The sequence below is a fragment of the Lotus japonicus genome, chromosome 2, assembly GCF_012489685.1.
Source record: "Lotus japonicus ecotype B-129 chromosome 2, LjGifu_v1.2".
Classification (NCBI taxonomy): domain Eukaryota; kingdom Viridiplantae; phylum Streptophyta; class Magnoliopsida; order Fabales; family Fabaceae; genus Lotus; species Lotus japonicus.
Window position 1 is genome coordinate 87,571,862 of NC_080042.1, and position 27,087 is coordinate 87,598,948.

At 35.3% G+C, this 27,087-nt stretch overlaps 4 protein-coding genes and 1 non-coding gene across 5 annotated transcripts; 2 read left to right on the forward strand and 3 right to left on the reverse strand.

Annotated features, from left to right (window-relative positions):
* The first annotated feature begins 1,187 nt into the window (after positions 1 to 1,187).
* On the forward strand, positions 1,188 to 1,259 carry TRNAE-UUC (transfer RNA glutamic acid (anticodon UUC)). Its single transcript has one exon. It is a non-coding gene; the product is annotated as a tRNA-Glu (tRNA).
* A 3,013-nt stretch (positions 1,260 to 4,272) lies between these two features.
* LOC130740603 (uncharacterized) lies at positions 4,273 to 5,381 on the reverse strand. Its single transcript, XM_057593262.1, has 3 exons — positions 5,224 to 5,381; positions 5,083 to 5,137; positions 4,273 to 4,599 (listed from the first exon to the last, which is right to left on the reverse strand). Exons 1-3 carry the CDS (start codon positions 5,310 to 5,312, stop codon positions 4,471 to 4,473), a joined length of 273 nt encoding a protein of 90 aa, XP_057449245.1. The 5' UTR covers positions 5,313 to 5,381; the 3' UTR covers positions 4,273 to 4,470.
* A 2,032-nt stretch (positions 5,382 to 7,413) lies between these two features.
* LOC130740604 (pentatricopeptide repeat-containing protein At3g51320-like) lies at positions 7,414 to 9,787 on the forward strand. The gene has a single exon (XM_057593264.1). The coding sequence runs from the start codon at positions 7,554 to 7,556 to the stop codon at positions 9,396 to 9,398; it is 1,845 nt and encodes a 614-aa protein (XP_057449247.1). The 5' UTR covers positions 7,414 to 7,553; the 3' UTR covers positions 9,399 to 9,787.
* Positions 9,788 to 12,191: 2,404 nt separating this feature from the next.
* Positions 12,192 to 13,882, reverse strand: LOC130740605 (SKP1-like protein 1A). The gene is made up of 2 exons (XM_057593265.1): positions 13,457 to 13,882; positions 12,192 to 12,602 (listed from the first exon to the last, which is right to left on the reverse strand). Exons 1-2 carry the CDS (start codon positions 13,748 to 13,750, stop codon positions 12,429 to 12,431), a joined length of 468 nt encoding a protein of 155 aa, XP_057449248.1. The 5' UTR covers positions 13,751 to 13,882; the 3' UTR covers positions 12,192 to 12,428.
* A 4,300-nt stretch (positions 13,883 to 18,182) lies between these two features.
* Positions 18,183 to 24,383, reverse strand: LOC130740606 (cell number regulator 13-like). Its single transcript, XM_057593266.1, has 9 exons — positions 24,194 to 24,383; positions 23,735 to 23,859; positions 23,198 to 23,610; positions 21,544 to 21,959; positions 21,143 to 21,243; positions 19,825 to 19,896; positions 19,308 to 19,414; positions 18,815 to 18,908; positions 18,183 to 18,498 (listed from the first exon to the last, which is right to left on the reverse strand). Exons 3-9 carry the CDS (start codon positions 23,603 to 23,605, stop codon positions 18,446 to 18,448), a joined length of 1,251 nt encoding a protein of 416 aa, XP_057449249.1. The 5' UTR covers positions 23,606 to 23,610; positions 23,735 to 23,859; positions 24,194 to 24,383; the 3' UTR covers positions 18,183 to 18,445.
* Between the last annotated feature and the right edge of the window lie 2,704 nt (positions 24,384 to 27,087).

Consider the following 27,087-nt stretch of genomic DNA (forward strand, 5'->3'; position numbering starts at 1 on the left):
TAAAATTTCAAAAGTCAATCTATTTTCATGTAGGCAGTTCCCCCAAGTGGTAATAGGTGTTGAGTATGGAGGTAGTATGCTTTGAACTATTCCAAGATAGAATGATTAAGTAAACAATCATTTGTGATGAAGAGGTCAATAGTAAAGACATGACTTGTGATGAAGAGGTCATCCAAATCTGCTACGCTCAAATTCTACACCCTTGACCTAAGTAACATGTTACGGTTCACAAGCTCTCAATTATTGAGGCTAAATCTATCTTTCTAAGACCATAAGTTGCGTGAACTTATGTTCTTTGAAAATAAAGTTAATTTTTATTTTCTCTTAATTGTGTTGCAAGATAAACAAAATGTAGATAAAATAACTCCACGCCCTAAATTTCAAATGTTACATATAAGTAAAACCAAAACATAATGAATTTTTAGGAATAACCAAACGGTCGACACTCATCTCTCAAACAATAAATTGTAACATCCTACTTTTATGAATGAGCAAAACTCATTGGTCAGCCCTTTATTGTTTAGTGCGTTGGCCACGGATCGAGAAATTAGTATCACGGTTGGTTGTGAAAATATATTGATTGAGACACAAACATATTTGTAAGGAACACAATTAATTAACATTTTACTATCGCCATGTGCGTTATCTGAATTCCTCGGTGTGTCGTGGTAAGCAACAAACCCTTCAATCCACAGAGTCAAGTGTCCTTGCATACAAGGTATATGACTAATTATTGATCAATCTAGTTTTCTTTAATATTAGTTTCTTTTTTAGGCTCTATACCGCATAACACTAAAACCGTTACAAAAGTTGGTGTATGAGAGTGATTCCTATCAAATATTTATACTTCCATTTATCTACTGCTATGTTACATTTGGTAAAATTACAACAACCAAACTAAAAATTTATAAACAAGGATTAACTTTCAATTTAGCTAAATAGTTTTAGGCAATTTATTTTGTACCCCTTTAAAGGTGAAGAGTTTCATACCTTTAATTATGTTTTCTCCCTTATAAACACTTTTAAATTTACAATTTAGCCATTAGTACGGTAAAAACAAGAACTAAAGAGTACTACTATTCTCTTTTATTTTCAATGGTTACGGAGCAATGTAGGTTATATCCTGGAAGTGAAAATTATATATATATATATATATATATATACATTCGGCTTAGGTATTCAACAAATCCATTGTCGTCCAGCGGTTAGGATATCTGGCTTTCACCCAGGAGACCCGGGTTCGATTCCCGGCAATGGAACTTTTTTTCTTTTCGCTTTCTTTTGGTCAACATTTTTTTTCTTTTTTCTTTTGGTAAAAGGGATCCATTTGTAAAAGGCCAGCAAGCTATAAAACACAGCCCAAAAACTTAGAGAAAGAAGAACAAAGCCCAAATATTCACATTACATGTTTACTTGGTAGCCCAAGATTTATCAACAAGCCAAGAGTGCTAACTCATTCAAATTAGTTTCTTTTATTCAGAATCAATTTGAATAATCAAACATTAGTCACAAAAATTAATTCAAATAATTGATTTTATTTTAGAATCAATTAATTGAGAATTTCCAAACATGCACTTACTAGCTCATGGGAGTTTAGGGGCTGAAAAGATTCACCTAACGAGGATAAAGTAATGAAAGATGAAAAACTAGACATTGAATCGTACTCAGATGTTGTGGAAGTGAAAGTTATGATCATGTCATTTTTTTGTTGTTACATTTTCTTTAAATGGGTGAGGGTGCAATATTAAACTTTGATATATAGACAAGCACAATTCGTTTAGGCTTGCTTAGAATCAGATACATGAGCCTTGCAGCAACAACAAAAACTCAAAAGCAAAGCAAGCAAGGTTCTGGTGTGGTGAAATGGAGATCATTACATTTACATACCAGCTATATGGAAAGAAGAAAACCAAATTACCATCTCATCAGTGAACATTTCAGCACGATGAGACTTCTCCTCAGCAGCGCCCATTGAGAAACGACACAATGGACATGTTTTGTGATGACCCTTAAGCCATCTGTTCACACAAATCTTATGGAACTCGTGCAAGCAAGGAAGGACTCGGATTTCATCTCTGTCTTTTAGCCTCGACAAGCACACGCAACACCAACCATGTCCCCCACTCTTCTCCATGAAATTGGATGCATCATTATTGTTCCTTGGTACTTCTGCTAGACCCACTAAGTCGAAGACAAGTGATACCAAGCCTTTGAGAGACATTTGATTCGATGAGGGGCATGCTTCTCTCTATTAGACCCTTGATATGAAGTAGAGATGCAACTAATGTGACTCATTTGTCACAGTTACGGTTCTTATTTAGTCATGGTTGGTTGTTTTGCTTGGTTTGAAAGATTGGTTAGATGAGGTTTGTGTGAAAGTTTCTAGCGTCCAAACACAAAAGCGGTTACACCAACACAGAGTGTTACCCTTGACCTAGATAGATACCTCATTCCTCTATAGTTCCTAGTGTTATGTACTCTTGTGCTTGATTATACTTTCAAGTCATCATTGTCATTAGTGTTCTTGTTCTTTTGATGAAGTACGAATGGCCATCGATCTAGGAAGATGTCGTTATCTACTTATCTTAACAACCTCAATTGAGATATTTTATATGAAGGTATTATTCATATATAGCTGGGACATTCGTGTTGAAATGTTTCAACTTGTCCTGGTCAATGACTATTGTCTTTATTATTCTTCACGCTGTCCCCACTAAGGAATGAATGATGAATCTGCACGATTCATTGCGGATGTGTTGATTCTACAGTGATTTGAATTGTTTTGTGAATCACGAGCTAACTTGGAAAATTAATTGGACAATGATAAACCTTCTTGAAGGGTTAGTGTTGCTAGTATTAGTAAGGAGCCGCTCCCGCTATTTGGACACATAGTCCCAAAACCCCACAAATCTGTGTTTTTTTTAACTCTGCAATCTTGTGTCGGTTTCAAACTGTCATAATTTGTCTGTCATCTGAGTGTCACAGAAACCATTGTCTAACAATATAGAGCGGATGCACCATTTACGCAACAAGGCAAGTGTGCATGCTACATCGTGATATATTCACCACACAATTTGGACTATGAAAATGCTACTTTGCAAGGCACTTTTCTCGCACGAACCAGCACGGCAGAAACATGGCGGTTTTTCATTCCATAGAGATTGATTTACTCTAAATTTTAAACATATTGCACTTGAACCTGTATTTGTATTTTTCAGTTCAGTTTCTCTAAACAGAAGCAATCATTTTGCTGTGGCTCTCAAACATACCTTGAGAATGCTCCATGTTGAAAACTAACAGGCTAAATTTATAACCTTACCATATGGAACATCTAATGCATCATGTCATACTAACAAGAAAAAACTCACAATTACACCACTTTTCAATATAAGCTTGGACAAAACAGGGGATTGGGCGATGTAGTTTGTAAAGGCAAAGTAGTACAAGAAACAAGAGTCCTCAAGAACAGATATACAAGCAAAACAGACCTGCAGAAAGTGTGAAACATGAGAATATTAACAATATCCCTCAGGCTCGCAGCTATAGCAGATAATCCAGATTCCAGAAGATGTCGTACTTCCTGTAGTTTGGTTAGGGAGTGTTCCTTTTCAGATTTGGTCAATCCATTGTAATGAACTTATTCTTGCTTAATGTTATCAGTTGATTTTACCTTAAAAAAGAATATCTCCCGGGATGGAAAATGAAATAGTGCAAATTGAAAATTCTCAAAGTCACAGGAGAATTTAATGTTAAAAACTTAAAATAAAAACAAGTTTTTTTCGTTTTTAAGGGGAGGGGAGGTTGGCTAATGGTAAAAGACAACTCAAGCCACCAAACTCCTTCGAGGCAGACTGTTGTTTTCAAGTTCAAGAAAAGCAATCTTGTCTATTAATCTTCTATGGTTTTCTTTTCTTCATGTGTATACATCAGTGACCACCACATATGATTAAATAAATGTCAAACAAAAAGTTGAAATTATTAAAGTTTCCATGCATCAGGTCACAAAAGGGCATTTAGCTTGACTGTCAGCACTCAGCAACATGGATCAAGGTTCAAAAGGCTCTTTCAGCAATACACGAAGACCTTATCTCTTCAATAGAAGTTAGTATCTCTGCACTTTTAATTGGAAATAAAATTATCTTATTCTACCAAATTGTGTATAGCTGCTAAATTTCCGATGGCTCATAAAGTTAAAGAGAGAACTGAGAAGTCTAAGACTAAGAGATACAAATCAACTAGCTCACCTTGGATGAAATACTTAAACAATGAATAGGAAGTGAAATATCAAAAGATTTATTTGTTAAAAAATTATTCTCAGAGGGTAACTTCTTAATCATACAACATTCTACCAACAGCAGGTTCACAGATAATTTGATCATCATGTGAAAAAAGATACATGAGGAAACGCTTAGAAAGACAACAACGACATTGTGAAACTAAATCCAAACATCAAACGTCTTACAGTTCATCTTAAGAACTTCTTCCTTGATTATCTTCACTCACTGCAGATAAATTGGTATCATTATCAGGTTTTGATTCATCTTCATCCTCAAGTATCGTCCCATCTTTCGGAATCAAGCAAGGTACCCCATTTTTCACCTAACATGTAAAAAGAAAATTGAAACATAAGTCATCACTATAACTACACGCACATTATTTACATTTTTCTTTGCAAAGAAAGTTTACATTCATTGGCATCAACAATTTATAATCCTTCACAATTTATAAATTGAAAACAAAACACCCTCCCCAACCCCAAAAGAAGTGTATAGAAAGAACAAACCAAAAACTCATAAAAGCAGTACTCAATTATAAATTCATCAAAGCAACTAAACTACATTACTAACAACCTAGAGAATCAAATGAAACAGGGAAATTGGCAATTGCAAGTGAAAGATCCAAAACCTGTTGAACACCCATTTATCTACTGCAACAAAAGCAACCATTTTTGAAGTGCATATTGACAACAGGTTAAAATAGCAGAAACCTCAAACCCTAGAATCTAAACACAGAGGCTAAAACAAGAAGAATAGAAATTGAAAGTTGAAGAGAAGCGAATGGGAAGAAGGAGTTAGAACTGACCGGAAAGGAAACGCCGATGGCATCACTGATTAGGGAATTTGATTCCTCACAGTACCTATACAAAAAAAAGAGGGCAATTTGGAGTGAAAATAACGAAAATAATAGTGATGATTGATCAAATTGAGAGAGCAGAGAAGATACCTCAAGGGCTGTTTGGAGAGAGGGCAAACGAGGAAATCGGATACCAGTGTTCGTGCATTTTGCAGAAGCTGGTTGCTTACTCTCACCATTTCATCTGAATCCAATTATGCTTTCTTCCTTCAATCTTCTTACCTCGTGTTCTACCTTTTTTGTTTCTTTTTTTTAATTGTTTTTAAGAATTTCACTAGTATATAAGTAATATTAGATTAATTTTTAACTAGAATTTTGTTAAGTACAAGAAAATATTTTTTTACAATTATTATGAGAAGTTATTTTAAGCAATTTCTAAAAAAAATAACCTTCTATCATTTTCTTAATACTATCTTAAAACTATATTTTATACCAACAGAGTGTTGGTCTAGTGATAAACAAGCGATCCCGTAAGAATGAGAGTACAATTTCAATCATTTAGCTTTGATAGGCAAATGTTAGTGGTTAGTTGTTAGTAAGTTAGAAAATCCCTTCAAATTTCTCTTCTAAGATTCGAACCCTGGACCTTCTCCTCCCCATCCTTTGTGTCCCATAACCCTTACTACTTGAGCTAACCATAAGGGACAAGTTAGGAGTGAGTGTTGAACAAGAAGAAGATAGATATAACATGGGTGCCCACTAGGGTGGACCATTTCCATTTTGGTCTACCCGTGGACCATGGTTATATTAGTAATTTACAAAAGGGAAAATATATAAAAAAAATCAATTCCTAAAACCACTCTCTCTCTCTCCTCACTCACGCATCCCTCTCTCTTTATCTCAATCTTCTTCACGCTTCTTCTTCTTTTTTTGGAAAATCACCGCCACCATGACCTTCCTTTCTCATATTCTTCTAGCAAATCACCACCACCATGGCCTTTCTTCTTCATCTCCCTGATCCCCTATGTTTTGCACATGACGTGAGCTCCAAGATTAACCCAGAAGCTTCGAATTGGAACCCAGATCTCGCGATTTGGGTTTAGGGTTTCTCTGATTTATATTTACTCCATGCTCATGCTCATGTTGTTCTCTGATATTCAGATCTAGGGCTGTGTTGGCTTGCTGTATTTGTGATGTTTCAGTGTGTATGCGCAGAAACAAAAGTGAGAAATTGGGAAAACAGTGAAATTTGGTCCTAAAATTGGAACCCATCCCTAAAGGGTTTCGATAAATTGTTCGAAAACGGTGAAAAGCGAGTTAATCTCCAAGAAGCTCGATAATCTCCTTTGTTTTGTTTTCCCTATGCTTCTTTCTTTCCTGTGAGCGTGTTTTGTTTTCTTCAGATTTTTTTGTTTTCATTTTAATTGCCCCACCCAATGTGTCATGTTTAAAATTTCACGCAGGAACCTCTCTAACCAAATCAGCAATAAACTTACTAGATTGCATGATTTGAAAAGCACCTACTAACTAAGTTTGGATTGAAATCACAAGAAGATGGAGAAGATGAAGATGACCGGTGCTTTAATTCATGAAAGATAAAAGATAAAATTAGAAATTATGTATTTTTTTTAATTAATAAGATAAAGAATATTACATTTTTGTCCTTTTACCATCCATTCAATCCTAACCGTTCAATTAAAGATTCTTAGAATATTCTTTAATCTAACGGTGCTTAAATGTGGTGCACCGGTGGACCAAAAAAAAAACTCGCCCACCCTAGTGGGCACCTATAGCATCGTCTTTAGCTTGTTGAGTATATTGAGTATATGAGGTTTGAGTTGCGTGGGATGTGAGTTCAAGGTACAATAAAGAATTCAAGAGACCATTGGACTGTTTCCCTCTAGGGGCTCGACGATGCTGATCTAACAATGTACATGGAGACTGGAGTATGTTTGTGGCGTCTCCTGTGAGCGATGTTGCTTCCCTTTAGGTAGAGAGTCATTGAGTTTTGGAGAAAGAAGTGTCTTGATATTGAAGATGTCAAGTAATGTTGGTGGTGACAACCAGTGGTAAAATTACCTATTTGTCAATATCAATATGACTGATCGTTGTTATACATAATCGACAACGTATTTGTGTTTGACATGTAGCTTGTGCATAATTTTTCAAAGTAAATAGATTTGATTAACACGAAAAAAAAACTAAAAGGAATGAAATCACATGTACTCTAAACTAAGATAGTACCTTAAATAATTTCAAAAAAAAAAAAGATAGTACCTTAAATGGAACTAATCCTTTTATTTAAAAATTAGGTTGAAATTATTTTAAAATTAAGCCTAGATTAACGCCCAGTAATTTTACATTTGGACTTAAACACTAGGGTGTGCTCGCTCAGGAAACTCAAACAGAGAGAGAGCATGTTCGTCAATGGCGATTAAGCGCCGGAGCTCATCACTTCGTCGAACACAACCTCCAAATGAATGGCCAGAGTCTCCACCCGTCAACTCCTTCCCTTCCGAACCACCCTTCATCCCCGCCCCACCACCACCACCACCGTCACTCACACTCTCCCTAACACCACTCCTCCTCCTCCTTCTGAAACCGACGGAAAACCACCACCCTTCACCCGACACCACTTCCAAACGCTTCTTCAATCCTCTTGCCAAACCCCTCGCCACCTCCTTCAAATCCAAGCCCTTCTCATCACCACAACTCTTGCCCGTATACCCTTCTTGGCACGAACCCTTCTCAGCCGCGCTTCCAATCTATGCGGCGTCGATTTCACCCTTTTGATCTTCCGCTACTTCAACAATCCCTTGGATACTTTCTGCGTCAACACGGTGATAAGCGCTTATTGCAAAAGCCATGACCCCCACTTAGCTCAGGTTTTCTACTTTCGCTCTCTGAGGTTTCGCTTCTTTCCCAATAGCTACACCTTCGTGCCGCTCATTGGCTCTTGCGGTAACACGGGTTGCATTGTTTCTGGGCGGAAGTGTCACGCTCAGGTAATCAAGAATGGGTTTGACTCTGTGTTGCCGGTGCAGAATTCTTTGATTCATATGTATGCGGATTGTGGGGATGTTCAGGTTGCTAGGGTGCTCTTTGACAGCATGTTGGCCCGGGATTTGGCTTCGTGGAATTCAATGGTTGATGGGTATTTGGAGGCTGGTGACTTAAGTAGTGCACACGCACTGTTTGATGTAATGCCTGATAAGAATTTGGTCACTTGGAATATTATGATTAGTGGGTTTTCGAAGGCGAGGAACCCTGGTTATGCGTTGAAGTTGTTCCGGGAAATGGGGAGTGTAGGATTGAAAGGCAATGCTACGACTATGGTATGTGTGGTCACGGCTTGTGGGAGGTCGGCTAGGCTGAAGGAAGGAAGATCAGTTCATGGGAGCATAATCAGGATGTTTTCGAGGTCAAGTTTGATTCTCGATACGGCTTTGATAGATATGTATTGTAAATGCAGGAGGGTGGAGTTGGCGACTAGAGTGTTTGAAAGAATGACAAACCGGAATTTGGTGTCGTGGAATGCAATGATCTTGGGGCATTGCATTCATGGGAGTCCTGAAGATGGACTGAGCCTGTTTGATGAAATGGTTGGGATGGACAAGGTGAAAGGGGAAGTTGAGATTGATGAGAGTCCATGTGCAGATAGAGGTGTGGTAAGGTTACAACCTGATGAAGTAACCTTCATTGGGATACTTTGTGCCTGTGCTAGGGCAGAGTTGTTGGCTGAGGGCAGGTCTTACTTCAAACAAATGACTGACGTATTTGGTTTGAAGCCCAATTTTGCTCATTTATGGTGCATGGCTAATCTGCTTGCAAATGCAGGGCTTGTTGATGAGGCAGAAAAGTGTCTGCGGAACATGGCAAAATTTGATGGGGATATGTCACGAGAGTCAATGCTATGGGCAAATTTGCTTGCTTTGTGTCGTTTCAGGAGAGATGTGTACTTGGGGGAACAATTTGCTAAACTTCTTGTCGACATGTATCCTAAGAACCTCGCCTGTTACCAGTTTCTGCTGATCATTTATGCCGTGGCTGCTCAATGGGAGAATGTTTCTACAGTGCAAAAATTGATGAAGGAAAGAAGATTAGGGATAATACCTGGAAGCAGTCTTGTGGACCTGAAATATATAGTTCACAATTTCAAAGTTTCCGAGAAACGACATGAAGGGATTGAAGCTGTAAACATGATGATGGATGAACTAGCTCGTAGATTCAGGATGCCAAGTGTTGATTCAGGTCAGTCATCAGTGTGCCATAAAGAGAATAATAGTAGCTGGATTAGTAGTAGTAGTGAAGACGAGGATGGCTGATAAAACCTTAAACATAGGTTAAGAATTTAGTTCACATTTTTTTGTAAGCAGTCTTCATTTTTGTTGGTCAGCAACCACCCCGTAACCTTGGAGTATCTGAGTTTTAATATAGGTGCAAGTTTTTCTTGGGTCAGGCATACGGATCAGAAATCCCATTTTTTGTATTGAGTGATTAACTTAGAGTTGAGTTTAATGCAGCGTTTGGAAGTACTTACTCCAACTTATCTTATATATACTTATGCAAGTGTTTGGGTAAACTATTGAAAGTAGCTCATGACTTGCGTATAAATTGTTTTGAGCTTACCTTCACAAGCAGCTTATATTCTAACATGTAAGTTATTTTGAGTTCTTCTCAAACTTTATCAGATAAACAATAACGCTTTTTGCCATATGTATTTACCCAACCTTATGTTCCCGTAATCTTGTTTAGTTCAGCCATCACTTGTGCTAGATTTAGGTGCAAGTGTTTCGAAATTGAAAGAGCTTATGTAAATAGATTATGAGAGACATATAAATTGTTTTCAGGTTTCCTTCATAAGCAATTTAGATTAACATATGGATAAGAGCTTTACACTTATCTATAACTTATTTTTAACTTGTAAGTTTTTCAAATTAACTTATGAATAAGCGCTTATTGACGCTTAATTAAGTTGTTTACTCTAACACACTCTTAAAATGTGTGTATTAGCCTATTTGTCTGGTTCTTATATGCTGATTCACCAAAATAGAAATCTTTGATATAGAGGAGTTTATATCACTGGCTTATAACTTATTTTCACTAGTTAATTGAAGTAGCGTACATTACAACTCATTATATATTTTTATCTTTATCTCTAACACTTAAGAAAAAATTATTACTTAATAAAATCTCTCTTTTAAAAAATTAATATTAAAAAACTTTTACTGTTTTAATTATTTTTAGTATGACTTTCACACTTTTCCTTTTTGAATATTTAATTCTATGACTTTATTTTTTACTTAATATTATTATTTTAATTCATCTTCTCCATTGCACGTCCCCGTAGAATAGCTTAAGTGGTAGGAGTTGGGGGACATATTGGTTGGGTAGGGAGAGGTCCAGGGATCGATTCCTGTCAGGTGCAATTTATCTTTCCGATGTATCAAAAAAATCTTCTCCATTGCACACATGATCTTAGAATCGAAAGGAGGTCTTCTATCTTGTGCCTGAAAACATAGTGCGAGGACAAGATGAAGAACTAACTCGAAGTTGAGACGACGAAAATTAAAGCAAAAGCTCAAATACCTAATGCACAACCTTGTGATTGTATTGATTTTTACCATTTGAAGAGCTGGAAGGGTATGGGCCAATTTGAGGTGGAAGACGATGTTAAAGATGATCTCAAACGTGCTAGTGGAGAGTTTACGATGGGTAGAGATCAACTGGATTCAGTGACCCCGTTTATGCTGAGGCATTTGCAACACTGCATTACTATGACATTGTCTTCAACGTTCCAATTAACAATAGAACAGAATCAAGGAGACCCCGCAGAATGTGTTTGGAGTTAGTTACAATGGGTGATCTCAAGCTTGTTGACCGTCCACAAAACTAGCCTACCTCCATAGTCGAGAAAAAAAATCAAGGCCAACATCAAGGCTCCTTCAACTTATTCACTAATATAGTCTATGAGACATCTTCAAAAGTTCTAAGATATTCATATTGATATCATGGACTACATCTCTCTTTCATATTTGGATTCTGTCATGTGTCGTGATAAATAAAAGGATCATGATCCATCATTGGCATTGGAAGGGGGGTTGTGGCTGCCATCCTTTATGCTAAGAGTGTTTTTGGGGAAGTTGTTTTGGTAGACGTTAGCATTGAAAAACAAGCAGATGGCAAGTTGAGTGGATACACCAGGTTAAGAAGTAAAACAACACCTAGTCTTGCGGTTAAGATAACTTTGAAACAGAAAGGCGCCGCTTGATAGGAGCAAATGGCGCCATTTTCTCTTGTATATCTTACTTAGCCAAGTTCTTACCCAAACAATAGACACCATCATATTTGCAAAACCTACTTTTGTTTTGTTTTGATTTAAGATTTAAGATTAGCACATCCTAGCAGCTCTACCTCTGAAGGTGGCAGATATTTGATCGTGCAGTTTTGCTGAATCTATATTTGCTTCTGGACAAAAAAGTTCACTAAACTAATTTAAATATGTTTGAAGAAACCCAGCCTTTGAATTTACTTAAGAAGCTTGAATGATACACAACCTTACGCAACACAGAGAATACAGTGGACAATGATAGCGTGAGGAAGGTGGAAGTGTGAAAGAGACGAAAGGAGGAAGAAGAGAGAGATGGTGACAAGGTAAGACCTTAAAACCAATAATTCAGTGCCATGTAAATAAAATTTGACGATCCCTTGCTTCTATCATAACTTAACTTATATCCGGAAGAACAAGATAAAACAAGATAATCATTTTAGAAAATCGTATGTAACTAAAGCCTAAATTCAAGATGGATCAAAATAAAGAAAATATGAGATAAAAAAAATTTAAATACTAATATGAAATGTAACCCAAAAGCTTACTAAAAATTTGGTCGAAGCTTCTGAAAAGTAATGCTTTGCAGCATACCCAATATCACGGATTAGAATCCTCTCTTCCTCTCTATGTCAATCATGCCACATGAGAATGTGAAGTAAACATTCCAAGATCAGTATCCTGAAGTTAACTTTCATGGCAATGGGCATAAACCCAGAAATTGCAACCCACGAAGAACATGAAGAATAGAAGATTGCCATATATTGAATTCAAAATAAGTCGCATGACAGAATAAACGCATCCCCTCGTCAATTCATAATTCACTATTACTTACATTTCAAAATGCTCATTAAGTTCATGAAGATAGTTCTGACCAGTGAACATAGTCAACAGAAATAATCCAAAAGATAGACGAGGTTCATTGCACAGATACTCTACATGCAGACCTTTGATTAAAACAAAAAACAAACATAGCATGGATCCACATAACACATATTAACTTATAAGTTTTCAAGCTTTAACAAAATCATTCAAATGCCCATTGGTTTTCCCTACGAACTTCCTCCTCTTCCTCAGGGGTGAAGTCATTCTTGATGTTAAAGGTCTTGCGAATCTCCTCGGGTGTCTTCCCCTTGATCATGTCAGCTACAGTCTGGCATGTAAGGTCCAACAGGCTCTTGATGTTCAAATAGTTCGCAGCCTGAAAAAAGAAATTTGTCATTCCACTATTCAATTCAACAGCCTTAGCCCCTAGTATAGAACAATGCAATAGGGAATAATCCATTGCAGAAATACCTTTTTTTTTGTTCAATTTCTTACATAGTAGGAACAACAAACACAGCGAATAAACTAGAATAAGCATATTGTAATGGTTATTGACAAAAACCTTCTCAAAATCAAATACAACTTCATGAGTTGCAAACAATAAATCAAAGGAGATTGCTTGATGGCAACATAATGGTTACAGATAAATACATACAGCAGTCATCAAACCATAGCCGCTAAATGAAGATTGGAAATTGAGGTTACGAGTTCATGTTTTGATTCCGATTTGATGAGGTCAAAATTTTCACCCCATCTTCATTCAACAGCTCCGATTTGTTTGACCAAATCACAGAATCTTCTACTTTTGAAGTTTGCGGCAACAGTGTTGTGCTTCTACTTGATAGATAATTTTACATGCACTTAACATCATTACATGACACGTTATATATAATGCAAAATCAACTTCGATTATTTCATCATTGATTGTTCAGTTCAAAGGGTAAAGTCAAATACCCCAATAATTGACAAGATATTCACAACAAACTATGAATTCGTGAGTTGCAAACAATTAATCTCAGAATCGATTATTTAACATCGATTATTCACGGAATTGCACAATCACATAACACAATTAGTAATCAGAGAAGCAAAGCGGAAGAACACAAATTCCCAGACGCAGAAACCCTAATCTAGCCCCAAATAATCACAAAACAAACAAAGACAAATCTATAATCGATTAAACAGAAACAGAATCAAAATAATTAAAGAAGAATGAAAATCAGAACTAACCAGGATGAGATCGAACAGCGTGGCCTGATCAACCTTGACGAAATCAGCATCCCAAGCCTTAAGCTCATCCTCGGTGGGTTTCTCATCGGGATTCGCAGCCTCAACGTGCTTCTTGCAATACTCGATCACCTTGGCCAAGATCTTGCTGGTGACGTTGGGCAGAGGGATGCCGCTGTCGGCGCAGTCGTCCTCAACCATATGCTTGATCGTCTGTGACTCGAGCGCCACCGCCTCGTCGACCTCGAAGGCCTCGCCGTCGGAACTCTTGAGCGTGATCTTCTTCGCTGAAGACATGGTGGTTGGATGGATTTTGGATGAGAATGAGAATTTCGTTCTTTCTTCTTCCCCCTTTTCGCAGATAGAAAAAGTGAAATCCCTAACCCTAACTTTTTGTTGGTTGGATAATTGTGTGATGTGAACGATAAGCACGAGTGAGATGGGTTTATATATACTGCCAAACAATGCCTCTTGGTGGGTTTCTTCCCGATGCAACAAAAATTAAAATTGAATTGTCTTTTGGGTTTCCTATGTGGCAGATATTCATTGCTTTTAAAAGATTATGATTGTCAAATAAAGCTGGGGTGTAATGACAATTTTTGTCGTTAAAAGAATTTAACATTGTGTAAATATCATTACTCATATAGTTTGAATTAGTGTTAGTTTTTCGATGGAGCAAAAAATAGTTTGAATTAGTGTTGTTAATGACGGATAGCGTTGCGTAGCAGCAAGTTCAAAAAACGCTATAGCAACGTGTAGCGCTATGGTCGTTATGCTAGAGAAGGAGGAAGAAGAAGAAAGGAGGAGGAAGAAGGAGGAAACTCAGTGTTTCATCGAGGAAAAAGAAAGAGATTGCAGAGGCTTCAGGTTGAAGAAGGACGAAACACAACGTTTCGTTATAAATGAAAAAAAAACCCTAAAATGCCCTTATAAAGTTTAACCCAATGTTTAAATTTGGGGATTTTCACTCGAATGAGTAGGGTTTTTGATTGCAGAGGCTTTAGGGAATGAAACGTAGTGTTTCATTAAATAGAAAAAAAAACCAAAATACCATTAAAAAGCTTAACCTAATGTATAAATTTGGGAGCAATTTGAGGTTTTTGTTTTGAATTTAGGGTTTATATTTTCTTTCTTCCTCGCATCGCAGTTGCGCCGCTCCATACGCGATTTTGGGCACTACTACGACAAGTAAGGTCTCCAACGTTGTGGCCAATTATCGATCTGCCACGCTTCACCGCTATTAGGCCACTATAGCGCGCTATTAACAACCCTGTTTGAATATATGAATGAGATACTCATTGCTTTTAAAATATTATGATTGTCAAATGAAACTTGGGCATATATCAAATTTTTATTGTAAAAGAACTTAAAATTGTGAAAATGTTATTATTATTGTTTGAATATATGAATTTTGAGTGTTTTTTTAGTCATTTTGGAGGATATCAAAGCCCCTTTTTAGGCGGGATTGATCGACCTTCATTCAGTCGATTTTGAGAGAGTACAATAATGTTGTTGTTTGGTTGGCTAAATCTGGTGTTGGCCAGCTTGTTTGTAGGTTGGACCTTGTTGTTCTTAACTATGAGCTTGAAACTCTTTTATTGTGAGCTTATGTGTAGTTCCTTAGTTTCGCTGTTCTTGTAGTTATTTTCTGATGTATAAAAAAAAATGAATGATATATTGAGAAATAAAATTTTAGTAGTTGTGAAGTACAATCCAATCAAATGTAATTTTGATATATAATTTTTTAAATTTTATGTGAGTAGTTTTACATTAAACAGTTTTTGAAATATTCTTAAATGTATAGTTTTTTTAGCCTCAAGTGATAGTGCTTCTTTAAAAAAAATTATATATGTAAAGCCGGCAAGGTTTAACTTAGATAATATAGGTTTATGAAGATTATATAAAATTGAGGATAAAAATTAATCATCACACAAAAGCATATTGTGACAGTTAAAAAAATTCATATAAAAAAAAATTTAACTTCCAATAATTTAAAATAATTACTATACATTTATAGTTGTCAATTTTTATAATTTTATTACTTGATATAATTTTTACCAAAATTTATTTTATTTTTATTACTTAACCATTTGTAGCGTTATTTGAATTTTTTTTCAAAATTTTCACTTTAGGATTACTATTTATTATAATTAAATTGTTTTCAAAAAATAATTATAATTATATTCGAAGTAATTTCAATACTTAATCAAATATTACATTATTAAGTTTTACCAAAAAAAATTAAATATTAGTGAGTGCATTCCAACATTTTAACTTTGACTAACGATTAATACAATCATCGAATATTTGTACTGAAATATAATTTTAAATATTATGATATAGTTTGTTAAGATATTTCTATTATAATATAGTTTATCAGTATTATTTTTTATATTGATATACGATTTTGTTATGATATATTAGGATTAGGATAAGATGCGTCCTTATTTTTGAAAAAAAAAAAAAGATGCATCCTTATGGTATGATAGATTAGGATAATATTTTTATAGAGTTTGTAGTTAACTAGGAAATCTTTTGAAATTTATCCTATAATATTGATTTGATACATATTTACATCAATAACTTATCCATCAATTATTCATAATACTCCAAGTTTAAAGAAATAATATCATTCTTTCAAAAAGAGAAATAATATCATAAATTATTTACTTATTTTTATTAATGATTTAAATCTTTAATCATATAAAATATCATAAATGATTTTAAATTCTGCCCAAAAAAATGAATTTTTAATTTCGAGACATAATTCATTATCAATTACTAGTATTTCTTTATGATCTCTCATCATTTTCAAAAAAATAAAATGATCTCTCATCAGTTCCTAGTCAACTTTTTTTGTTGCTTAAGGAAAATAACAACCACCATCTAACAACAATTAAAGAAAAAACAAAGGAAAACAAAACACTACTCAAAATCCCATGGTCTGAACAGATTTTTTGTTTGTTTTGGTCGATGGTCTGAACAGATTACAAACACATCTTAGAGGGGAAGGCCACTCTTGCATGAACTGCTTGTCTGCAAGGCCTCCTTAGCCAGGCTATCCACTACCCTCGAAATATCCCTCAAATCCACTTCCCACCGAAGATGAAGAAGATGCAAGACAGCACTCAGAAGCGAAAATCCTTCTCGTCCCTAAAGATAGAAACACGGGTTAAATATATTTGTCGTCCTTAAACTAAATGGAGATTTTGGTTTCCATCCTTGTACTAAATCACACGGTTCCACACTTAATTTGGTAGGCCACACACTAAATTCCGCTAGACACATAAATTTCAACCAATAAATTCCAATTTAACCCCAGAAACTGCACTTTTTTTTTTGATAAACCCCAGAAACTGCACTTATATCATGTTCACTAAGGTGCATGTTAGGGAGAACACATGCGAATATTCATTCAAATCTCCTATCCTCAAGAGAGAAGGTAATACTATCAAACTACCAATCAAGAGATTTGTTCACTAAGGGCCCGTTTGGTGGTCAGGATAGGATATGATAGGATATGATATGTGAACAGGATATCAACATGATAGGATAAGAGCAGGATAGACTCTTATCATATCCTGTGTTTGAGGTGCACATGATAATGACAGGATATGATAAGGAAAAATGTATCAGATTTATATTTGAATAAAAAATACATTTAAAATTGATCATTCTATTAAATTTAATTTCTTTACATTTTCATGAATGAGTCTATATTTTAAAATAAATAAAATTAATTTAAATTTTATTAATTAGCCTATTTTATTGTTTTGAAGATACCCTATATTTTAAATAAAATTATGCAGTTAACCGATTGATTTTCACTTAGCTGTGACACGTGATAATTAACAATAAAAGTTAACTAAATTAAGAATATTATTATTTGAAAAGTAATTTATATTTGAATTATAAATTATTATATAAGTAGTTTTAAATAATATGAGATGAAAATAAAAAATTAATCTATTACTATTAAAAAATCAATATTTGTAATCAATGTTTTTCACTTAGTTGTGACACGTGATAAACAATAAAAATTAACTAAATTAAAAATATTATTATTTCAAAAATACTTTATATTTAAATTATTATATAAGTAGATAAATAATTTTTAAATAATAGGAGATGAAAATATTAAATTAGTCTATTATTATTAATAAATCAATATTTGTAAGTGAGTAGTCTATTTTTACTATTTATGAATAATAACTTTATTTATTTTTTTATTTTAGTTAAATTAATATTTTTATATTTATTAATTAATATTATTATAAATTATATAATATTAAAATAAATTAATTTGGAGTTAAGATACTGAAAGAAAATATAAAACTGGTATCCTATCCTGCTCTATCCTAGCTCCCCCCTCAGGATAACTTTTACACATGATTGACAGGATAGGATAGAAGACAGGATAGTGTTATCATATCCTGCTGGTGCAACAAACAACAAATAACAACAGGATATGATTATTATCCTGTCCTATCCTATCCTGGTCACCAAACGGGCCCTAAGGAAATAGGGAAGGAACCCAGAAATAGGGACAAGTTTCACTCCTTCCCCAAGAAAACAATTGAACAAAATTCACAAACATGGATGTTAGTAATGAGGATGTCCTGCGCAAGCAATATCTTCCATCCCAAATCAGAAAACCCTAGAGCTCGTTAAACTGTGTCTAATGAATTAGAGAAAGTCCAACAAAAAGATCCATGACAAAACATGCCAATAAATTAACTCAAACTATATTAAACCAGGAAAACAAAATATTAGTTTATGATACACCAGCTAAATCTAGAAGCTACTTTTTTCTGAGTACAGCGAAATAAATTACTGTACATAGTTAAATAAAGGCCAGGTGCGGTAAGAATCAAACTACATAGTTCCTGCCTCCTTCAAGAATTCCAGTAGTCAACAGCCTCTATTTAATATTTCTTCAAGTTCAAGGACCCTTGAATCTCTAAGTAACCAAATGACAATCTCATTTCTTACTTAAGATTCCATGTACTGGGAGGTTGGAGGGCTTGTTCTGGTCTTCTCAGAAGCTGCAAAATGGTTTAACATTAAACGTTTTTGCATGCAATTTGATCACAAGATAAGAATGATTTAGTATGGGTTTGTTTTTGTGTTGCAATGCCACTTTCCCAGTTTTCAAGGCACCCCAAAGCACATTCAGCAAATGGAACTCGCTAGTTAATTCACATTCAGTCAAGTGCCATAGTAAAATAGAAATTTGCAACAAGAACAACAGGCTAGATCCTACTCAACAGGTTTTGCAGGGAAAAGGAAAGACAAGATTGAGACACGTGAAAGGCGAAATGGTAATTTGAATAAGAGGAAATTCCCAATAGGAAAACATACCATTAGCCCCACGGATCTCCACTTCTCTCCATTCTTGCACAAGGGCACAGCAGCAACACATCAAATGAGAGAGAAAATCATCAACAAAGCCGCCCTAGCATAGAAGTAATTGATAGTAGTAAAACATTTGGTGAGACCAGCAAATACATTATCTATATTTTTTCAACTTGCCTTGAAAATTGGACAAATAGAATCTACTTTGAAATAATAAGAGTTGGTATTAGTTGCTTAAAAAAGGATTAATAAAACTGATGAGCTGGCAGCCAACTGCTATCACATGCTTACAAAAAAAGTTTGGATGAAGGAATACATCCCTCAGAAAAAAAAGGAATACTTGAGACATATCACAATTAAGAATGCTACCAGAGAAAGCTCTATATGTGATCTGCACCCTCAATTGAACCTAACAATATCTAAAAATCCACAAATACAAAGCACAAAAAGAGAGGATGATGAGAAGTCATATTTATGTAGAGAAGGAAAGAAGCATTACTGTGATGTTCAGCATCTTCCGAAGCTTTCTCCTTACGCAGCAAGTATAGCAACAGCAAGACAAAATTAATGAATATGCCATCAATTCATTACATGCTTCGCCAGAGGCTGAAAAAACACAACTGAAATCATAATAGCAGGACCTTGATAATGTTTTTAGTGTTTCAAATAATCAGATTGAAGGTAAGCATTATAAGCAGCAAAAAGTATTTGCAATTTAAAGAACCCTTGACAATAACTCATAAGTTATAGAAAGGGTCTGAATCACAGAAAATCACATCTTCATTATTGGTAAGTTCAAGACATATCACTCCACTTGGTCTCCCGAACATAAAAAAGAGAAAAGTTAATCTCAAGATATTAAAGATATTTACTAAGGTACCAAATCTAAGGGATAGTATAATGTTAATATCAATATCAACTTGATTTACATAAATTCTGCCTTTGTTTGCAAGAAACACTACTCAGATATAGACTCATCACTTTAATGCTAACACAATTCATTATAACTAACTTACATATGGGTCTGTTTTTTGCAACACTAGCAATCTTTGAAAATGTTCCACAAGGATAGAAGAATGTCTTCATACCTGCAGGTCAAATATATATTTGGAATGAGAAGTATGGAGGAACTGGAAGCTCTACTTAGCTGATTTAATTTTTATTTGTAATATTCTCTGGGTTTTCTGCCATTAAATGAGAATGTAATATTTAGCTTCTGAAGTCCTGAACTCCTGATCATCTTGTCCTCACTAAAAAAATTCTTTTAAGGATTTTTATGCTCAATGGGATTATCCCTTCACAACTATTCATGCATGACTTAGCATGTCAGGTAAGAGCAAATAGAAAAACAGCTTCCACCATTACCACTAATAGGTACCAGCGTCCAGTCTCATTCAAGATTCACAGAAAAATAAATTCATCCTACTTCCTGATTCAACATGCATTCATTTTATTCCATGAAATCACGCAAGCCACATCTATCCTATCTACTAATTTTCTTCCTAATTCTCATGTAGCGTCTTTTTCATCCCACCAAGTGTCGAACAGAATATCTAACTTATCTACAGACCACAAACACATGTAATGTGGGCAACTTGAGGCAATTGAAATTTGGTCAAAAAGATAGAAAATCATAGCTATTAGAAATCGGGAGGCCTATACTCAACCACAAAAGCTAGCTCAAGAGTTGAGGTTTGCACTACCCTTATAAAGGCTATCTATGCTCTATCTCTAGCCAATGTGGGACTTCTAACACACCCCCTCACGTCCAGGACTGAACAACCTGGAACGTGGGATCAACAACAACGGGTGCCCCGAATATGGGAAGTCTCCACAACAAACAACAAATGGATCTAGGATAGGCTCTGATACCATATTAGAAATTGGGAGGCCTATACTCAACCACAAAAGCTAGCTCAAGAGTTGAGGTTTGCACTACCCTTATAAAGGCTATCTATGCTCTATCTCTAGCCAATGTGGGACTTCTAACAATAGCTACATTATACTAATCTTTAAATTGAATAGATCCCTGATGCCTGTACAGGAAAGGTTCCCACCTCAACACAGCCATGGCACCTATATGATAGCTTTATAAAAAGATGCAGAATAAACCTCAAGATAATGGCACCATGTAATACTGATATGTGACTTGTGTTCTGAGCATCATGCCTAGTAAAGTAATTAAGGGTTACAAGCTAGTCCCACTAACACAATGGAAATGCACAAGGAAAGGCATTCCCTTTAGTAAGGCTATAGATGTAGTACAGGTAATAAACATCGTAGGTGAATATACTATTCTATTACAGCCAAACAAAGCTAAAGGAGAGAACATACAAAGAGAAGGTTCAGAACAACAAGCAAGTAAATCAGTGTGCCAATCTTCCTGGTGATATGAACCTCCATTTGATTGCAGATCCTTTCGTGAAACAGAAAATCTGTTTGAGGTCAGGCATATAAGCATCAGACTCGTTCAAATTTAGTTAGTAACCAAAATGGCAGAACAGATAAATTTATAAAATAGAACAATTATGAAGTATGGACTGCATGCTGATGTTACCAACCGATGGAAGAAACAGGAATATCATAGTTAAAACTAAGGGTAAACTTTGGATCTTCCTAGATGTCAGAATTGTATGGCTCATTATTCACATAAATATTCTGATTTTTTCTCAACTAGTTATCCCCCCGAGTGAACCTAGAACACATTGAAATTGAGGAAGAGGGAAATATACTACCTCGATGGTGAAACAGTGTCAACTTTTGCATGGTATTTTTCATCAGATGAATGAACCTTTTCACCATTAGCGTCAGAGTAATTGTACTCCTCTTTCTTATGACTTTTTTCAGATGAACATTTCTCTGGAACAGAATAAGATGCAACTTCGGTGACTTCTAATAAACGTTGAATGACTTCACACTGATTCATATCCAAATTTGCTTGTGACCGTTGTAGTTCTAGTTTAAGCTTTTCATTTTCTTTTTTGAGCGCTTCAGTGAAAGAACAATTGGGGTAAGAACAGGAAAGAGTTTTCTTCAGCATTGCAGTGTCATCTTTGTCAGGTTCAGGTTTTAAAATAACTGTCTGTGCCTGTTGGTCATCATCATCCAATGTGTATTCACGTTGATCCATTTCAATAACTTCAAGTCTCTCCTGTATATTCCAAAGTAATCCAGTTGTCAACCATATTTAGACAAATTTAGAGATGTAGATGTTGCAACTAAAGTGACAATGCAACACAGTTTGAAGTCCTCAAATATATTGGGAAATATGCAAAATTCAGAAACAAAATGCCGCAACTTCTATTTCTATAACATTCTCACATGCCTGCGCGCGCGGACACGTACTCACAAACATGATGAAAAGGAACAAGGATGTGATTTATTGCTCTGTGGCAGACAATTTGGGCTACTTCCTGTTTGTGAAGTGCTGCTGATAAAAAAACTGATGTAAAAGTAAAACCAGAACACAGCCCTATCTAAAGGATCGCAATGATGCAGCTAAACCGTATCAATTGTGTGAATCCGGACTATAAGTAGAATCCTATTTTATATTAAATGCTTACTTGTTAATTGTGCAAAAAATGAAGAGACAGGATCCATTTCCTTAGGTGAGTGACTTGAATATGAATCTTAATACTTCGAGTTTCAAAAAAGAGTATTCAGCTAAGTGCAATTTGAACAAGTTCCTAAGATAAATGGATCCTTATAAAGAGATGTTTGAAACTAATTTTTCACTCATTTAAGCATACGAGCTTTTTTTTTTCTGAATTGTATCTAGTATCAAACTAAACCACTTAATGTGGTTAGCTGACTGCAAATATTCAGCACATGCACCTCACCAGCATAGAGCACTAAATTTGACAAACCAGGATTTCAAACTTCCAATGCACCGCACTAACATCTCAACGCGGTAGCAGAATCAAGTAACCAACCACTCAGTGAAAAAACTCTGTTCTATCTAGCAAATAAGTGAAATGTGCTGGATAACATGTTCAGGACAATTTAGTTCCTGTAGCCCAAATCTTCTACCAAAAGTGGGCATATAGAAAATCAGAATATTCTATACAAAGAAGGCTATGTAAACAATCAAGGTTAGAATTGGAGTAAAATGCCAATTGGTTGATCAGTAGTATCCAAAACGTCGAACGAACAATTCAATCAGTCATAAACCACAAACTTTTCACTCTATTTTTTTTTCCTGTTGGTCAACACTGAAAAGACCATTCACAAAAAGATATTAGCATGTTTCATAAGCTACTTTTTTCTCAAAATCAACTCTCGCACTCAGAAGCTTCTATCCAAATTGATTTTAGCTTCAAAATCAATTATAGTAGAATTCCAAAAAATGCACATAGCAGATAATTGAGCAGAGTGAAGAAGAACATATACCCTGACTCGAGCATTGTCGACGAGAGTAATGAGAGGAACTAGACGCAGGTATCTGTCAATTTCATTCTGCGCCTTCCTGAACTGATAAACAATGTTCCAGCCCATAGCCATCAAATAAAGGTAGCTCCGGTCCTGACAACTATTCACCAGCATATAAGACCTCCTAAGAGCATCTTCCAGCTGCTCCAGCGGTTCCCTGGTCTCCGGGTACCTCTTGAGCTCAGAGATCTTGAGCTGCTCAAGCAAGTTCCCAATCAACTTCAAATGCTGTGCAAATTGCCTGCAGTTTTTCTTGTGCATCCTTGCAGTGCTTGCAGCTTTCACAATCATCCCAATCAACTTCACAGCATCCACCCCAGTCAACTGGGCTATATTTGCAAAATCCCCCATATGATCCCATGATGCCATTTTCCCTGAAAAATCAAACCTCAAAATTAAACTATATCAGCTCAAAACATCAATTTCCAAAAATGAATTTTCATCCTCAATTTCATCATTAAATTAAAATAAATTACAATTAAAAAAATATATAATTACCTCCCAAACAAAGCTGAAAAATCCTAAGAATGGAAGATTTCAGGCCAGATCAAGCATTTCTCTGGAACATGTTTTTCAGAGACAGCATTATTGTCCAGGATCTTGGATATTCAGAATCAGAGGGACTGCAAAACAAAACCAAATAAAATCAGTCAACAAAATAACAAAAAAAAACTGAAACAAAAAATCATGAAACTGAAGAAATGCTTCTCAGCTAGAAATCTATAATTAAACTACATTAAAATCTAGTAAATCATTCTATGTTTTTTAAAGTGACTTTTAATTAAAGAAAAACAAAAAAAACAGTAACTGCATGTTAGAATGCAGGATTAAAAAAATATTTTAATTAAGCAAAAATTAAGGGAAATAATCCATGACCAGGTTCAGAAAAATGCAGGAGAATCGTTGATAATTTTGATTTGGGATTTGGTTTGTGAAATGGTGGTGGTGTTTACTTACGTGAAGGCAAAGTTGAAGTTACGGGAAAGGAGCAGAGAATTCAAGTGGTGGCAGGCATTGGAATTGCGGGAATTGAAGGAGCTTTTTTCTTCTTGTTCTTGTGAATCACACTCTTTGTCTCTCTCTCTCTCTCTCTCTTTATCACTACTCCTTCTCTCACACAGAGTTAGAGTTTCGGTTCGGTGCTGTAATTTGCAGTGCCGTGCTTGGCCGCATGTGCTGATGAGTGATAATTACGTGAGTGTCCTCTGTTTGATAATGTTATTACGACGCTGCCACTCTTCCCCTTCACGGACTGTTACACTGTAACGGCGTGATACGGACAGGTTGACTCTTCCAGAAACTGTTCACTGCTAAGTCGTGATCGTGAGAACTGAGTGTTTTTTTTTTGTCACAATGCCAGCTGGCATTCGAGCTTCAATGGTGAGTGTTTGGTTTATAGGCAAATGTTAGTAGTAAATTAATCTCTTCTCCGGGTTCGAACCCGGAACCCTTCATCTCACTCAACCCTTATGTCTTTAGTTCTTACACTTGAGCTATCATTCGAGAACAATTATCCAACAAGTGACTCATCTATTTTGAAAGCTACTCCACATGTGTTGGGATCCTCTCAAGTGTAAAAAAATTTGAGAGTGTCCAGTTTTACCATCCCACCATTAACTTTTGTGTAGATAATAAATACAGAAATTAAATTAAATTAAATCAATGGTGAGATAATGAAACTTGACACTCTCAAGTTTTTTTACACTTGAAATGATCCAAACTCACTCCACATCCAACAAGGAACTCATTTATATGGTGAGTGACTCTACATCCGACAACTAATTCATCTATATGACGAGCGACACTTTTATTTTGTGGGTGATCGTATGCCTATGTAATAACTTGTGTATGCTTTGACGGCTAATTGTCTAAAGCCTAAATCTTAGAGAATTTTAGGTTAGGATTATGTCATTCCCTCCATAAGTGGTTCGTTTAAATAATACATGTTTCATTATGCTTAAGTAATACTCAAGTTCGAGTTTGAGACTGAAAAAAATTATATTGTAAAAATTATATCTTAAGGAGGATATTTGTAAATTAAGAATCTAGAGATTTCAAAACGGATGGGTTAGGGTTGGAAGATGGAGAAAGAGAAAGGTTAGTTAGATTAGAAGTTAAGAGGCTGACAAGAAAAAGGAAAAGGAGCAACCACCAACTAACCAAGATGGACAGAAACAGTAAGATGAAAAAGATGAATAGCGTCATTTAGGGAGGAGTAATGACAAATTTAATTATGATTAAAGTGGTGTTGGTTCAGCAAAATCAGAGGGCAATTAATGGAAGATATTCTTCTGTGTTGGAAGAGTGAACAAAACATCCATTTTCCCTGTGACGTGGTGGAGCATGACAGAGGGTGCACATGTAATGAGTACCACGTGGCGGTCATCTTTTTGTGTCTTCTCACAGTTCTCAATTCTCATCACTCACCTATGGCTAATAGGGGCACTATTGTCTTTTCATTCCACTCTCCAATGTGATCATCAACGTGCGACTCCCAACCCTACACTCTGTCTCTGTGGCTCATGGTCTATGTGGACTGCTTGGGGTGGATATACCCCTGGCCCAAATCTTTGCCTTTTTTTTATTATTTTTTTATCTTTATCCTCAATAATGCAATTTTAAATAGAATTTTTTTATGTTATTTAATATTGAGGTGAAGGATACAGAGTTCAAACATTAAGGAAAATTAGTTTACAAACAACTAATATTTGTCTATAAAAAAATTAACTCAATATCGATAACGGTGACTAATTTAGAAACACTCATTCAAAATGACTAAAATAGTAAACAAATTGTCGCAAAAAGTGTCTCATTTTTATGAATAAGAACAATTAACCTCATAGTTCGAAAATGATATGAAAAAATCACTACATCATTTATAATTTATAAATACTAGTATTTGAGAAAGATTTTTGTAACTTGTAAGGCTGATGTATTTTTGTTTTCATATTTTATTTATAAAATTGTTATTAACAAAATTCGATTGGTCAATTAGGATATGAAACCTTCATAGATGTTTTAACCAACCCTTAATATAAACATTTAAAGGGTAAAACAATGTAATTCAGTAGTATCTAAAGTAAAGATTAAATATTATTTCTGTCAAAAAAATTAAAGTACTAACACTACTACAGAAAAGGCTTTTTGTCACGGTTAAAACCGCCCATTCGTCACGGTTTAACCGTGACAATTGCTCAATTGTCACGGTTAAAGGCGGAACCGTGACAATTGATATGGCTGTTATCACGGTTTGCAAAACGTAACCGTGGCAATAGAGGCCACATATTGTCACGGTTACCTATTTAACCGTGACAATAGAGGCCATATATTGTCACGGTTACCTATTTAACCGTGACAATTGATTAGCCTGTTATCACGGTTTGTAAAGAGTAACCGTGACAATAGGTTCCCTCTATTGCCACGGTTGAGTAAGTAACCGTGGCAATAGGTGGCCTCTATTGCCACGGTTGTAACCGTGACAATAGGTCATACACCTGGTCTGTGAAATTGCTACATAATTTTTGATTTTTTTCTTTTTACCTGGTGTGTGCATAAATTTTAGTACGTTTATATTGAAAAATAAATTGCATAAAATCACCAACATTCACATATTCTAGCCAAATTACTCAAATATTCCAACCTTGAATAAGAAAACAATACATTTACACTAATTTGTCAAAAACAATACTAATTGTTGTTGAGAACATACTCTCACAAGAAATTAAACCAAATAGCCAACACTAGCCAGTACAGTACACTGCTTGAACCAAATACTCTAAAATAACATGCAGTGCAGTTCCATACCATAAGTAGCCCATACTCTCACAAGGAATTAAAGCAAATAGCCCACA